The following is a 17,244-nucleotide window of genomic DNA, read 5'->3' on the forward strand; positions in this document are numbered from 1 at the left end:
TACATTTAATTAAGTACTCCGCGAAGTCAATACTATAGTTGAACACTCAAACTGGACCCATTTAGTCTTTGTTTGGATTACTTGATTAGTCAAGTACAGGGATAGGCTTTCCCTCCAAGTGTTCAAGTCTTCAAGTGTTCTATGAAGTTTTAAGGGAAACTGATATTGTAAAAGAATTTGATGAATAAATTTTGGCTTTTACCTTTGATTCTGTGGTGATTCAGTATGTTCCTGTGGTGATTAAATAGGTGGATTGGTGATAAATCCATCCAATCATCACATTGTTGTAGGAAGCCGATGTGTTATCAATGTATGTCCTATTATTTTCTTCTTTCAAGGGAAACTGATATTGTAAAAGAATTTGATGAATAAATTTTGGCTTTTGCCTTTGATTCTGTAGTGATTCAGAATGTCCCTGTGATGATTAAATAGGTGGATTGGTGATAAATCCATCCAATCATCACATTGTTGTAGGAAGCCGATGTGTTATCAATCTATGTCCTTTTATTTTCTTCTTTCACTGTTAAAGTTCATTCCTTCAAATTATGGTTCTAAAATTCCTGTAATTAAATTCTCACTTACCCTGCTATTCCTTGTTCTACTTTCACCTGGATTGCTGGATTTTGGGTATGCTATATTGTTAATATCAGTTCCAGTTTCATGCTTAGTCTAAGATCCAGAGTCACTTATTCTTGATGGATTCTCTGTTTATAGGGATATAAACTACTTTGCTTGGTATCTGTGTTGGATCAATGAATTGAGCTTTGGAGTCTTGGTATTGGTTTGCAGTAAGAGTCGTTGGCAACTTCTCCTGGCTTTCTAATAGTATTTGCCTCATAGCAGCATGGTTGATTAGATGTTCTTATTCTTCTTTCAAGTCTATTTTCTACTTTTATTGTTAACTATGCTAAGATATGCTCCTTAGATTTTTCTGTTGTCTTTTTTCCTCCACTATTTAGTATTTACATCTGTTGAAGTTCTATTATTCATTTTCTTCTTGACCGGTTCCCTGCAATCATTGGTATAAGTATACAAAGTTCAAGTTTAATAGCTCAACAAGTAAAACCTTTAGTTCATATATTTATTTTTCCAAATAAATTCGTTCCTTTCAAACTTCTTTGTGTATGGTTTGGTAAATAAATCAGCTTTTGGTCTTTTTTCTGTTTTGCATTCCTAGTTGAATGCCATTGTTGAAAAATTTAACCAAGTTTCCTTAAGGTGAGCCTTTTATATTCAGTGAATGGGTAGTAGTTTTGATTGATATGAAAATTTAGGACCTGCATCTTGGCAGATTGTTGGTTCCCTAGAACTCAGTTGTAGTTTCCACCTATGACACAAAAAATGAAATGAAAACGGAGATCTTACCTAGACCTTGAATCATGCAGCATTTTATGACCTGTTTCCTTTGCAATCAAGTGTGAAACCCCCTCTTTTTCGTATCAACGTGTTGCCATTTTTAAACTCATGTATGGTATACCACCAAGTCATACTTTGACAATCGTGCTTTAAATAAGAAGGGTGTGTTTGTCTTCTGCCCCACAATCTTGACATGATAATGTATGCATGCTTTACCCTGTCATATTTTACATTTTGATTTCTGACTTCATTGGTAATATTGTTACAGCGGCAAGGGCATTGGATGTACTTAATTTCACTCCTCTTAATGGGAAATCTATTCGCATAATGTATTCTCAGCGTGACCCTAGAATCCGTAAAACTGGAACAGCTAATATATTCATTAAGGTACCTGGCCTTGTAATTTATCCTGTCTTTTAGAGAACCTGTTCTGGATGCTTTTTGAATTGCTTGCATTTATGTTGCAACTTCTTATTTTCTGCATTTTGGCAGAACTTGGACAGGACACTTGATAACAAGGCACTGTATGAAATATTTTCTGTGTTTGGGAACATTCTGTCTTATAAGATTGCTACAGATCCTTCTGGCCAGTCAAAAGGCTATGGGTTTATTCAGTTTGATAATGAGGAAGCGGCCCAAAATGCCATTGACAAACTCAATGGCATGCTCATAAATGATAAAGAAGTTTTTGTTGGACCCTTTCTTCGTAAGCAGGAGAGAGATTCTGCTATCACTAAGACAAAATTTAACAATGTTAATGTAAAGAATCTTGCAGAAACAGCAAATGAAGAGGATCTGAAGAAAATTTTTGGCGAATATGGACCACTAACTAGTGTGGTGGTAATGAGGGATGGAGATGGAAAATCCAAGTGTTTTGGTTTTGTCAACTTTGAGAATGCTGATGATGCTGCTGAAGCTGTTGAGAATCTTAATGGGAAAAAGTTTGATGAAAAAGAATGGTATGTTGGGAAGGCACAGAAGAAATCTGAAAGAGAACAAGAACTGAAAGGGCGATTTGAACAGACTGCGAAGGAAGCAGTAGATAAATATCAAGGGGTGAATTTATATGTGAAGAACTTGGATGATAGTGTTGGTGATGAAAAACTGAAGGAGCTGTTCTCAGAGTTTGGTACAATAACGTCATGCAGGGTCCGTTGTAGTGAGTTGTTTGAAAGAAATTACCATCCTATCTGTTTATATCAGTTTCTGTGGGTTGGTTATTGAGTTGCCGTTTTGGTTGGATTCGTGACAGGTTATACGAGATCCTAATGGGATAAGTAGAGGTTCTGGATTTGTTGCTTTCTCTACTCCTGAAGAAGCAACACGAGCTGTAAGTGGTCTTGTTTTTCGTTGATTCCATATTCTGAAGATAATGTCGGAAATAATAATTTAGATGTTTTCCCCCAACTTCAGCTTGCTGAAATGAATGGCAAAATGCTTGTAAGCAAGCCTCTCTATGTCACACTTGCACAGAGGAAGAAAGATAGGCGAGCAAGACTGCAGGTAGATGATTTTGAACAATCCTATTTATTCTTATTTTTCTGGAAACTGATACCTCTAGTGTCTTCAGAAGCTTTATAGTATTTATGTTCACTCCTAATCATGGTACCATTAGGACATGCCAGTATTTTCTTGATTCTAGTTGCTCCATTATCTCCTGGAGTACTCTTTTATTCATATCTTTAGACTGTTGTTATGATGCCTGACTTCCAATTTTCTTTCTACTTGTCTCGATTTGCACGTGTTCATATTCAAAGCCTAGCTGAGTCATTTATGTGCACCTATTTGACAGTCTATATGCGCTCTTGGTGGTTCTGGATTTAAACATGGTTCTGCCATTTGATTGATTTTGTTTGGACTGAGATTTGATGGGTGAGTTTTTAGTGGGACTTCAGGTTCTAGATGTTCGTAGAATCCATCTCCTGCCATGTGGCAGATACTTGTCTATACGAGTGGGCCCAGTTTTCACGGCATCTCAGGAAACAGCTGCTCATCTAGCTTAGCCTTAGTGTGCTTTTGTTTCTCTGTACTTTCTCTTTGATCCTACTTGCGGATCATCATTTACTTTGTTGTAATCTGTTGGCTTGGATTATTGATACATGTGTTTTTGCAGGCTCAGTTTTCTCAAATGAGACCTGTTGCGATGCCACCTTCTGTTGCTCCTCATGTGCCAATATACCCTCCTGGTGGTCCTGGTATTGGGCAACAAATATTTTATGGCCAGGGTCCCCCAGCTCTAATTCCTCCCCAGGTAAATTCCATGCGACTTTTTGTTGGTTTGTTAACACTGCCACACTTTGGTTATTCATTAGGGACATCTCTAAATTTTATGTATATTGGAAATTGTTATAATTTTTTTTTACTGTTTGGGAACCTTTCTTGGAGTTGATGAACATGTTCATAGAACAATCGATTTTCTGAAAAATAATGGGAATGAACTCCTGTTTGTGATGCTCTCTGTTTAACTGTTTTTCCTGACACACTCAGTTATAATGCTGGACCATGCTTAAGCATTTAATGCATATTTAATTTAGTTGTTTTATGAGGAGGATTAGGGAGCCCTTATAATATGGCGAAACCCATGGGAGAAGGGGAAAATTGAAGGGGAAGGGGGAAGAGGGATCACACACACACACACACTCTCTCTCTCAGACTAAATAGAAGCATTGATTCTTTCAGCCTAAAAATGGCTGGGTTAAAGGAAATAGCAGGACTCCTAATACTTTTAAGTGATAAAACAACTTGCAACTCAATTCTAACTCTTTTTCCTACATAGGAAGTCCAAATCAAATGAGATAAATAAAATAGTTAAATTAACTATTTGGACCAGAACCTGTTGGCCGGCTGCTTCTGGGTTTGAGCCTCCAAAGCCTAGCATGCCGGTCCAACCAATAGAGTGATTCTTTATCACCTTGTGGGTGTGCATCTGATTCAGTAGTAGCATATTTAGTTAATATCCTGTCACTTATTGATAGTTTTGGAACAGCTTCTGGGCAGGGCCGAGTTTATTTAAAACATAGCCAACCCTGGTCCCTGGGTCCTTTTAGTTCAATCAAGTCCTCCCATGCCCTAGGTTGTGCTAAGAATATCTCAGCCCTGGCCGTCCTTTGCTGGCTTTACACATCACCCTATGCTTTTGAAAAATGATCCAGGTGATTGGGTTTTTGTTTTGTTTCGTACTCAATTGACTACTAAACTCTCTCCTTTTCTTCTTATTCTTTTTCTTCTTTCTGTTTTATCTTTTTTTTTTTTTGGGGGGGGGGGGGGGTGTTTAAGTAAAACCTAACCTTATCTTAGAATTTTCAAATTTTAGCAATTTTTTGCATCAGTAGATAATTGAGGTTTTGTGGCAAACCAGTAGATATTGATAATACTAAAACAGGTTTTCTATATGATCTTTGGTTTGATCCTCTTTAAACGATCTTCATGTCTAGCACAAGGTATTTGTTTCTTTTTCATTATCTCCAAGGTCTTTTTTGGCCTTGGTTTCCTCTGATCTCTGAACTGTCTCGTCTCATCTTTGATTCAAGGGCTTTTCTTGTACTGTAAGTACCAGTACCAGATCATAGTCCCTTCGATTTATCACCTACAGAGCCACCTGTTAACTGCCGCCAGTCGACTTGGATTTAAAAAAAAAAATTTATTATTCCTCCTAATATTATTTTTCTTTGCTGCTTTTGAAGAGAATTGACATGGATGTTTACTGCCTTCTCAATTCATTGCTTTTTTATCATCTGCTTGCATGAGTTTGATTTGCCATGCAAGTGTCTTCTTTGCTTCTTGGAGCTGGAACTTTCCTTTAATTTATGGCATAGGTTGTTGTATTGAGTTTTGAAATGTTCCTTGCTCAAGGATTTTGCTGTTAATTTGCATTTGTTCAGCCTGGATTTGGATACCAACAGCAACTTGTGCCTGGAATGAGGCCTGGTGGTGCTCCCAGGGCAAATTTCTTTGTACCAATGGTTCAGCAAGGTCCGCAGGGTCAACGACCAGGTGGGGAGATGTTCAGGGGCTGGACCGGTGCAACAAAACCAACAGCAGGTACTGCATCTGCATCTCATTTTTGTTTTTGTTAAGATTTAGCAAATGATTTATTATTGTTTTTTTACTTTTCAATGGCAGATGCTTCCAAGGGGAGGACACATGTACCGGTACCCTCTATCACACCCCACTCGTCGGTCTCGGTTACCCGCCTGACAACCCGTGGGAGTGATCCGTCATAGGATCCACAGTTTTTGTCCATCAATAATAATAAATGCAAGTAAAGACAATCATGAGCAAAAATAAGTTAAATAATTAAATAAAAGGATTACAAGAGTTTAAATACTCTAATAAAATAATAAAGGAAAGAATAAATGATCAAAAGAATACGAGTTTAGCGGAAACAATAAAAAGAATTAAATGATTTTCTTTATAGTTTCTTTCTCTAAAGTTAGATAATGTTTCTTATGAATTTAAAGAAAAGGGGGTTTTCTAGTTCTTCTCCATACGATGAGCAAACTGTCTGGCCTCCTGTTTCCTCCGCCCATAATTGGGTGCTATAAGTGCATTCCATGCACTCGCAGGAGTTCCTGCACAGGTTATTTCCATTTTCCATTGTCGGAGCCACATCTTCTTCATACGAGAAGGTTCCTTCATGTGAAACCAATCCATCCTCCGGCGCATTTCTTCAATCTGTTCAAGCTAATATAACATAAACAAATAAATGTATGAGTTCTGGAGAACTTAGTAAGAACAACAATAATTCCCATCCATATGTCAAACCATTAGAAATGCATATATGATATTTATGAAGTGTAAAATATGAATACTGCTAAGATTTAACAGTGCAAGTCTCTAATAGTTGATATGCTTTAAGATATACATCAGCCCTCCTCTGGGTAGATTTAGTCACTCTGATTTGGTAAGGACTGGTTATTTCTGTAGGGATTCTGGGAAAAATGGAAAGTCAACACCTGGCTCTCAAACCATGGTTGGGGTTAAGTCAACATTCTCTCACTACGACCATTGGCATGAGTACTAGCAAATGTCATGGTTTCTAATCCAATGCAAGTCATAATGGTAACATACTACATTAAGTCAAGATACATCCCCTATGATACCGACAAACTCGGTTCAGTATCCTTCGCAACCTAGGAATGAGAACCCTCAGATTGGTTACCGTTATTGGACTCCATTCCATAACCCTATGGTCATCTAGATATTGTTTGGGCGAATGTTCTAATGACTCTTCACGACACCCTGTCCGTTTCTTGGATGTCCATGAGCCCAATCTTAACATATGCAACCCTACCATTGTATGACCAACAGTGGACCAGAGTCACATCACCGTTGTCACGGGTCATCCGGCTTCAATTCCCCTATCGAAAGGGTAGTAATATGTGGGTTACCTAGCCATGCAACTTAAGACTCTATTTAGGTATGTCATTCCAGTAGTTATGATAGTGTTGGAGACACCAACGAGCATGTGTCTCGTACCACAGTTCTTTGATACCCCAAGCTAAGATATCCCAATGGAATACCCTTTCCATCAGAACAACAAACCATCAAACGTCATTATATCACAATCATAATTGATAAAGTATATGTAAAGATAGTACAAACAACAAGCATAAATTAAGATCAACAAGCTATACAAGGATACAGTAGTATATAAAATGAAAGAACAATAATGAAAAACATTAGACTAGCATGTTCACCTCATTTTATAAAAATAAAGTTGTATGTCCTTACCTGTAAATAAGTAGAATTTCTCTAGATTGCAAACCAGAAATAATTATAAGATTTTTATTGGAAACAGAGGACATATATAAACAGAGTTACAAAAATATGTAAGTTGAATGAATCAAATTGGACAAAATTCAAAAGTCACTTGGTCACTGGAAACCAGCCGGTTGCTTAGGCTAGGCGATTGCCACTAGTGACCACCCCAAAAACAGAGAATTTTAATCCGAAACTCAGGCTTTTGATCATCTGTTTTCAATCCGATTTTTGGATGATCATAGTTTGAATTTCAAATCTAACACTCCCACAACCAAGGGTAATGTGAAACCTAACAATTGACATCAATTTGATTATCCAGAATCCCCTCCTTGATTAAATCAATCATTTCCAAGAAAGCAGGGTTTCGTTTTTGGACCTGATTTCATCAAGATCATTAAAAAGGTAGGTACTGTAATAGAAAGACCATGAACAACCAAAGAAGAAAACTAATATATTTTAATCATAGCTAAAGGTAGAGTATGAGTGAACATGGAATCACTTACTTCAACCAGATCTAGCTATAAAAGACAGTTTAAGTTTCTAGAACACTAACAGCACTTCAGATCACCTTCCACGTCTCCACAGCCGCTTAACCACCAAAAACAACAATCCCAAATATAATATTCGTAAAATAGTCGAGGGTTGTTATTTATAGAAGTCTTGGGGCAAAATAGGGGAAAACCCCGTAACCAGGACCAGGTGGTTGCTTGGTCCAATCAACCGCCACTAGCAACTACCCCCTAGTATATTGCTATACAAGGGTGCTTTGCTCAGGGGGTTGATGTCCAAGTACAACCTAACCCTAATGAACATATGGGGAGGTCTTACCTTCATCCCGGACATCTCCAGACATCATCTGCCTTTCAGAAGTCCAACTACCAAGCAAGGCAGGCTCTTCAACAAGAGAATCCAGATCCATGGGTTCAGGGTATGGATCATGGACTTCTATCCGGACACTCCACAAATTTACCCGGCTAGACCTTCGGGTTCTCGGACCTGCAATACGGATCCCGGGTTAGAAATACCGGGGTTGTTACATCCCTCCCTTCTTAAAAGAGATTTCGTTCCAGGAAATTACAACGTACTGAAAGTCCAAAAAGATGAGGATACTTGGTCCGCATCTCATTTTTTTTTTCTTTCTTTTCCCACGATGCTTCTTCAAACGAATGATTCTTCCATCTAATCTTCACCAAAGGTATAGATCGGTTTCTCAACTGCTTATCCTTCCGGTCCAAAACTTCAGCCGGTTCTTCATCATACGTCAAATCCACACTCAAACCTTTCGGTTCATGCTGGAGCAACTGCTCTGCGCTTGCTAAGCATTGCCTTAGCATGGATACATGGAAAACATCATGGACACCAGCTAGAGATGGAGGCATAGCCAACTGATAAGCTACTGGTCCAACCTTTTCAATAATGTTAAAGGGACCAATATACCTAGGGCTGAGCTTCCTTTTGATATTGAAACACATGACTCCCTTTCATCGGCGAAACTTTAAAAAAACGCACGCTCACCAACTTGAAACTCAAGATCTGATCTTCTTTTATTTGCATAAGACTTCTGTTGAGACTGGGCAGTTTTGATCATTTTTCTAATCATATCCACCATGGTACCAATGGTTTCAATTAGATCAGGGCCAAGAACACGCATTTCCCCAACTTCATCCAAATACAGAGGAGTTCTGCAAGTCTTTCCATACAAAGCTTTAAACATGGCCATTCCAATAGTAGACTGATAATTGTTATTATAAGCAAATTCCACCAAGGCTAGGTGGTCATCCAAGTTACCACTCATATCAATGACGCACGCTCGAAGCATATCTTCCAAAATTTGTATGGTCCTTTCCGATTGTCCATCGATTTGCGGATGATGAGCAGTACTCAAATTCAGCTGAGTACCCAGGGCTTTCTGCAGACTATTCCAGAAATCCGAGGTAAACCTCGGGTCTCAATCTGACACAATACTAACAGGAACACCATGCAGTCTCACCACATTATCAACATAGAGTCAGGCTAACTTATCCATAGTATAGGTGATCTTCATCGGAATGAAATGAGCCGATTTGGTTAGTCGGTCCACTACCACCCACACTGAGTCATTCCCTTTGCTAGTTCGGGGTAGACCTGTGACAAAATCTATAGCAATGTCTTTCCACTTCCAACTAGGCACTGGAAGAGGTTGCAAGAAGGCCGACGAAAGTTGCCGGACAGCTTTCACACGTTGATAAGTTCCACACTTAGCAATGAAGTTTTCCACATCATTCTTCATGCCGGACCACCAAAAATACCCTTTCATATCCTGATACATTTTTACACTTCCAAGATGAATAGTAAAGATGGACTAATGAGCATCAGCCAAGATTTCTTTTATGAGGTCTTCTACAGCAGGAACACAAACTCTATCTCTGAAAACAAGAGCACCATCAAAGGCTAGGGAGAAATCTTCCACTTCCTTATTCTTTGAAGTGATCAAGTCAATCTTCTTCTTCAATTCTGGATCGTTCGATGTAAAAGCAACAATTCGATCCATCAAACTTGGTCGAACTAACACAGCTGCCAAAATAGCACCGGAACCTTCTGATAAAATCTCAAGTCCAAATCTAACAATAGAGAACAATAAGGGCATACTGAGAGATGCCAGATCTACACTTTCTCGATTACTCTTTCTACTCAAAGCAACAACAACCACATTAGCTTTTCCTAGATGATATTAAATATCACAATCATAATCCTTCACCAGTTCTAGCCATCTTCGCTGTCTCATATTCAACTCCTTTTGAGTAAAGAAATACTTGAGATTCTTGTGGTCAGTGAAAATCGATATCTTTTCACCATACAGATAGTGATGCTAGATCTTCAGAGTAGACACCACAACTGCCAATTCCAAGTCATGAGTAGGATGGTTATGCTCGTAGTTCTTCAACTGCCTAGAAGCATAAGCTACAACCTTCCTATGCTGCATTAGAACACAACCCAAACCAACTTTAGAGGCATCAGTATACACTGTCAAACCTCCAGAGTCATCAGGTATCGTCAACACCGGAGCGTTAGTCAACCTCTTCTTGAGTTCTTGAAAACTCTTTTCACAGGCTTCGTTCCACTCAAACTTGATTCCTTTCTTGGTAAGCTTTGTCATAGGGGCTGATAACCTAAAGAAATTCTCAATGAAGCGCCTATAATATCTAGCCATACCCAGAAAACTTCGAATCTCGGTGATTGACCTAGGTCGGTCCCAATCGGCTACAGCTTGAACCTTTGCAGGGTCAACCTTGATACCGTCAGCAAAAACAATGTGACCTAAGAACATAATTTTAAGTAACCAAAAGTCACATTTACTAAACTTGGCAAACAACTTCTTCTCTCTCAAACGCTGCAAAGCAAAACTCAAGTGCTCAACATGCTCTTCCTCGCTCTTTGAATAACTCAGAATGCCATCAATGAATACAATGATAAACTTATCCAAGACATCTTGAAATACTCGGTTCATCAGATCTATGAATGCTGCCGGTGCATTAGTGAGACCAAAAGGCATGACTTGGAACTTGTAATGCCCATATCTAGTCCTAGATGCAGACATCACTGGACTTCATTCCCAACTAATGATACCCAGATCTCAGATCGATCTTTGAGAAAACAGCGGCACCTTTCAAATGATCAAACAAGTTGTCGATCCTAGGAAGAAGATATTTATTTTTGATCGTCAACTTGTTCAATTCCCGATAGTCTATGCACATCCACATACTACCGTCTTTCTTCTTCACGAACAACATCGGGGCTCCCCAAGGCGAAACACTGGGTTGGATGAACCCTTTGCTTGTCAAATCATTCAACTGGATCTGAAGTTCTTTCAACTCAGTCGGAGCCATTTGATACGGAGCTTTCGAAACAAGGGTTGCTCTAGGAATTGGATCAATTGAAAACTCTAACTCCCTCTCTGGGTGCAAACTAGACAAATCATCAGGAAAAACATCATGAAAGTCCCTGACAACATCAATACTAGACAATTGTTTCACATCTTCCGAGACATCCATAGAAGAGGAAAGAAGTCCAACATCTTTGGTCCATTGCCTGACTTTAACAGTCGCAGCCACAATCTTCTTGCTTAACTTCCCTTGATTACCTTGATACTCAAATGGACTATCATCCTTAGGATGAAAAAGTACATTCCTTTTAGAACAAAGGATGACTGCGCCATACTTAGACAACCAATCCATTCCAAGAATCACATCAAAATCAGACATATCCAACTTGGTCAACTGGGCTTCTAAGATTCTACCAGCAAAATCAACTGGACAAGACTCAACCAATTCATCTAATCTAACAATAGATCGAGTAGGAGTACTAATAACTACTCCTCTCTCTAACTTTGTAAGTGTAACAAGAATACGACTCACAAAAGAAGATGCAATGAATGAATGAGTTGCACCAGTATCAAATAATACAAAAGCAGAGATAGATGATACTAGAATAATACCTGTCACCACATCGTGATCTGTTTCAGATTTAGAACTAACAACACTGAACACTTTCCCAAAAGGAACATTTGAAGCAGGTTTCAAAGCTGACATTTGAAGATTCGGCTTTTGAGTGCAGTTACGGGAATAATGACCCGCCTTCCCACAATTAAAGCAAGTCAAGTCCCTACCACCAATAGGAGCTGCTGAAGAAGGAAATGTAGGTATCTGGTTATTAACCACTGAACGGAAGTTAGCATAGATTGGTCCAGTACCCTGACTACCTGCAACAAGACGCACCGATCCACTGCTAGAACCATAACTCGATGCAGAGCTAAAGCTGGGACTAGCTCCTCTAGGTTGAAATGAAAGGGGCATGATAAGGAGCAGGCCTAGAGAATCTCCGGTTTCGGTCCACCAAATGGTTCCAGCTCACAACAGAACACTGGAGCTGATAATTATCTCTTTCATTATCTTCCACTTTCTTCGCATTCTGAACCATCTCAGCATAGTCCACGATCGGATGAATCGCCAGATAAGTCTTCAGAGACGGCCTCAAACCTTTGAAGAATTTCTTTGCCTTTTCTCGATCACCTTTAAATGTTGTAGGGGCAAAGAAGAATAACTTTTCAAACTTCTTCTGGTACTCTAGAACAGTACTAGGTCCCTGTGTGAGTGCCATGAACTTAGCTTCCTTAGCATCTCTCATAGACTCAGGAAAGTAATTCTTGCAAAAGGCTTCCTTGAAAAATTCCCAAGTAAGAACTGGGTGCGAAGCTTCCAAAATAGGTCTGGTCGCATTCCACCACACATCAACTTCATGCTGCAGTCTCTATTCTACACACAAAATCTTCTGATCTTCATTTCAACGGAGGTTGCGAAAAGCTTTTTCCATTTCTCGGATCCACTTGTTAGGGAACAATGTATCCGACGAAATACCAGTGAAAGCATAGATCTAGAGCTTCAAGAAATGCTCCATCAATCTTGAATGAGGACCAGGGGCAAAACCGTCCACAAAAGCACCAGCTGCAGAACTACCATCTCCAAAAGGATTAAGAGCTGCTTGGGCATTCTACTAAGTAGTCGCGAAACCTTGCATCAAAGTAGTGAACTGATTCTGCTGTTGATGCAACATGTTTCTTAGAATGTTCATTACATCCTGAATAGAGACTATTTGCGGCGCATCTGGAGGAGGATTTCCACCAGGAGGAATTTCAACATTCAGGATTTCAGTTCCCGTGCTTCCAATAGGAATCTCAGTACGGTTTTGATCTTCACCACCAACTTCACCTTCTTGACCATTAATTACAACACGATTCCTTAACTGGACCATTATGCGAAATGAATTTCCAGAAATTAGCAACACTGTAATATCAAGTCCGAAAAAGATTCTTTAATACAAACAAGCACCACAACAAGGCTTACACCCACAAACAGAGGCAACATTAAGCACAAAGTTAAAAAAGAATCAAAATAGGGACAAAAATCAAATTTTATGTGCAACAGAAACTAGGCCTGTCGCTCAAGCCGGTTGCTTGAGTCAATCGACCGCCACAAGTGACCGCCCCAAGTCTCGTGACAAAAACGGGTTTTATACTCGGTTTTGGGTCCCATTTTACTTCTACACTTCTCAAATCAGAATTTGGGCTCTGGGGATTTTGTGCTTAGGCTAAGGAAAGTATTTTGAAGACTTTGTTGGCTTCGGATCTACTTCCCATGCAATCTATACACACTACACAGGTAATCATCTCACAAAATCCTTCATTTTTATGGTTTGCATGTGAGAAACTAGAATGTGCTTCTATTTCTAGGTTTTCTTTGGTGCAAAACAATTCTTTTACTTCCCAAAACATGTCTAAGCATAGATCTACTGTTCACTATGCATTTTTACACTTGCAGGTAATTACTGGACATGTCCTAACTCTCATTTTGCTTTTTTTTTTTTTTTTTTTATTACCCAAAAACTGACTTTTCACATTAGATGGTTGCTCGCGGAGGTAGGAGAGTACCAATGCGCGGCCGAGGTCATGGTTTGGGTGACGCACATGACCCAGTCCATCCAGACTACTTCAGGTCTCCGGAGACACAGGAGCTATTCTTTGGCCACTTTAGTCATCACTAGATTGAGCTAGGGTAACCGGTGGTGACTTCAGAGCTAGAGCAGTTCCGGATCGAGGACAGGTTTGCGGTAGTAGGCTGGAGAGGTACACTGTTCTTGAACGAGTCCGCCTATCCGAAACTAGTCAGGCTTTTCTACAGCAACCTGACCTTCCACAGAGAGCCAGCGGGAGATTACGACACTAGGCTCGTCATAGAGAGCAGGGTGAAGACTAAAGACATATGCTTCACCATTGAGGAGTTGGCTCACATCCTTGACGTTCCATACGTCCACAGTGACAGGAGATGGTTCGAGGAGGGGGCAGAGTCTGATGATGTCATCTTCTGGGAGGAGAGAGCTCTCATCTACTCATGAATTTGCATAGGGGAGTGCAACAGGGTAGAGTTGGTGACTGAGCTGCTTCCCTCATGCCGGATCATCTCACGAATCATCGCACGTAACCTGTTGCCTAAGGTAGGACATCAGAGTGAGATTTCACTCATGCAGGCCCTGATGACCTTCTTAGTGTACACCCGCTATCAGATAGACTTGGCATACATCATTCAGAATGCCATGATCTATCGAGTGACACATCTGAGGGGGGCAAACCTTGGATACGGGAGTCTATTGACTCAGATCTTCGAGCACTTCGGGGTCAACTTCGAGGGAGAGGAGGCTATTCCAGTCGGTCATGCCGGTATGATCGGTTACAGATTGGTTGCTGAGATGCACTTACTGGGCAGATCAAATTCACCAAAGATGCCACCCGAGCCGGAGGACATGGATGTAGAGGCTGATGATGCAGATCATGCAGACTCACCACCACCATTTCAGTTCGAGGTAGGGGGTACATCAAGGACTCATGATACTTCGGAGGTCGCACCACCTTAGGCTAGGGGTCTGTTCACTCGGATGGACCAATTCGAGTAGGGCCAGGCAGAGATGAGGGGCCAGATAGTAGAGTGCCTTGAAATTCTCCGCCAGATGAGACTAGCACCACCACCACCACCACATCAGTAGTTAGACTTAGGCTTTTATCCTTTTTGATTTAGTACAAACTGACTTTAGGATTTAGATATGTTTATTGTAGTTTTTATTCAGCACATGTTTATTCCCTATCTTTTTGTAAAGCGTAAAGCACACTCCAAATTTTGTAAAGCTTTTTCTTATTAATGAAGTACAATTATACTTGTTGCATTTTTATTATTGTCTCTTATGCACTTTCTTTGATAATTATAATGTGAGAATATGTTCATTACCAAAAAAAAATAATGTGAGAATGTTTCACTTAACTTATAGTAAATTATGCAAAAGAAAATTCACTTACTTTCTTAGTTTGTTTCTAACGAAAGATTTTCCTATTATTCACTCTAGTTCTTTTGAGTCACTTCTGGATCTATGACTTAGATTGCTCATCTAACACTTGTATTAACTATTATTGACTTCGTAAAACCATGGCTTTGATACCACCTCTGTCACACCCCACCCGCCGGTCTCGGTTACCCGCCCTACAACTTGTGGGAGTGATCCGTCATAGGATCCACGGTCTTTGTCCATCAATAATAATAAATGCAAGTAAAAACAATCATGAACAAGAATAAGTTCAATAATTAAATAAAAGGATTACAAGAGTCCAAATACTCCAATAAAATAATCAAGGAAAGAATAAATGATAAAAAAGAATACGAGTTCAACGGAAGCAATAAAAAGAATTAAATGATTTTCTTTCCAATTTCTTTCTCTAAAGCTAGATAATGTTTCTCATGAATTTCAAGAAAAGGGGGTCCTCCAGTTCTTCTCCATACGATGGGCAAACTGCCTAGCCACCTATCTCCTCCGCCCATCAATGGGTGCTATAAGCGCATTTCATGCACTCGCAAGAGCTCCCGCACAGGTTATCTCCATTTTCCCATTGCCGGTGCCACATCTTCTTCATACGAGAAGGTTCCTTCATGGGAAACCAATCCATCCTCCGGTGCATTTCCTCCATCTGTTCAGGCTAATATAACATAAACAAATAAATGAATGAGTTTTGGAGAACTCAGTAAGAACAACAATAATTCCCATCCATATGTCAAACCATCAGAAATGCATATATGATATGTATGAAGTGCAAAATATGAATACCGCTAAGATCTAACAATGCAAGTCGCTAACAGTTGACATGCTTTAAGATATACATCAGCCCTCCTCTGGGTAGGTCTAGTCACTCTAATCTGGCAAGGACTGGTTACCTCTGTAGGGATCCTGGAAAAAATGGAAAGTCAACACCTGGCTCTCAAACCATGGCTGGGGTTAAGTCAACACTCTCTCACCACGACCATTGGCATGAGTACTGGCGCATGTCGGGGTTTCTAATCCAATGCAAGTCATAATGGTAACATACTACATGAAGTCCAGAGACATCCCCTATGGCACCAACCAACTCGGTTCAGTATCCTTCGCAACCTAGGAATGAGAACCCTCACGGACTGGTTACCGCTATTGGACTCCATTCCATAACCCTATGGTCATCCACATATTGTTGGGGCGGAATGCTCTCATGACTCCTCACGACACCTTGTCCGTTCCTTGGACGTTCATGAGCCCAACCCTACCATTGTATGACCAACAGTGGACCAGAGTCACATCACCGTTGTCACGGGTCATCCAACTTCAATTCCCCTACCGAAAGGGTAGTAATATGTGGGGTGTAACAACCCCCGTATTTCTAACCCGAAATCCGTATTGCAAGTCCGAGAACCCGAAGGTCTAGTCAGATTATTTTTGTGGAGTGTCCAGATAGAAGTCCATGATTCCACATCCAGAACCCATGGATCTGGATTCTCTTGTTGAAGAATTTGCCTTACTAGGAAGTTGGATCTTTGGTAGAAGGCAAGTGGTGTTTGGAGATGTCCGGAATGAAGGTAAGACCTCCCCCATGTGTTGTTTTGGGTTAGGTTGTGTTTGGGTTTCAACCCCCGAGCAAAGCACCCTTGTATAGCAATATACTTGGGGGCGGTTGCTAGTGGCGGTTGATTAAACCAAGCGACCGCCTTAAGCGACCGCCCGTTTCTGCTTGAGGGAAAATGCCCTATTTTGCCCCTGTTTGTTATAAATAGCATCCCTCGCCCTATTAACGCATTATTATGTTTGGGATTGCTATTTTGGGCGATTAGGCGACAGTGGAAACATGCTGGAAGGTGGGCAAAGTGCTGTTAGTGATCTGGAACCTTTTCCCTTCTATTCTTGGTGATTTTGGTTAAGGTAATGAATCTTCATCTGCTATTCTCTTCTTTTTAACCTCTAATTGATATGAACCCATCCCCATTTTTGTTAGTGGTTACCCATTTGATCAGTTGTAGCTCTCTTTCCAATGTTCTTGATGAGATCCTGTCCATAAACGAATCCCTGCATTTGTTAATGGATGAATCAAGGGGTGGATTTTAAGTGGTTGATCTTTGTTAATTTTATGGTTTCATTTCACCACTTTGTTATAGACCTATTAAGTTTGAAATTCGGACTAAGATCATCCCAAAACGGATTGAAATCGGATGATCAAAAGTCTAATTTTCGGAGTTGGAAACGCTGTCT

General features: G+C 40.1%; 1 protein-coding gene across 2 annotated transcripts in view; it reads left to right on the forward strand.

Annotated features, from left to right (window-relative positions):
* The window catches only part of LOC149016261 (polyadenylate-binding protein 2-like), a 33,601-nt gene extending 25,879 nt beyond the window's left edge, over positions 1–7,722 (forward strand). Inside the window, exons 2-8 of one of the 2 annotated variants that reach the window (XM_089157397.1) lie at positions 1,625–1,743; positions 1,849–2,505; positions 2,609–2,686; positions 2,770–2,859; positions 3,470–3,607; positions 5,238–5,397; positions 5,479–6,222. In XM_089157397.1, coding sequence (XP_089013523.1) covers positions 1,625–1,743; positions 1,849–2,505; positions 2,609–2,686; positions 2,770–2,859; positions 3,470–3,607; positions 5,238–5,397; positions 5,479–5,579 — 1,343 coding nt within the window. In that variant the 3' untranslated portion in view covers positions 5,580–6,222. Of the gene's footprint in view, positions 1–1,624; positions 1,744–1,848; positions 2,506–2,608; positions 2,687–2,769; positions 2,860–3,469; positions 3,608–5,237; positions 5,398–5,478 lie in introns of both variants that reach the window. The other variant, XM_089157396.1, reaches the window with a different exon arrangement.
* Positions 7,723–17,244: the final 9,522 nt, after the last annotated feature.

This window comes from Hakea prostrata, chromosome 5 (assembly GCF_041222555.1).
Source record: "Hakea prostrata isolate BN-2017 chromosome 5, UWA_Hpros_2, whole genome shotgun sequence".
Lineage (NCBI taxonomy): Eukaryota > Viridiplantae > Streptophyta > Magnoliopsida > Proteales > Proteaceae > Hakea > Hakea prostrata.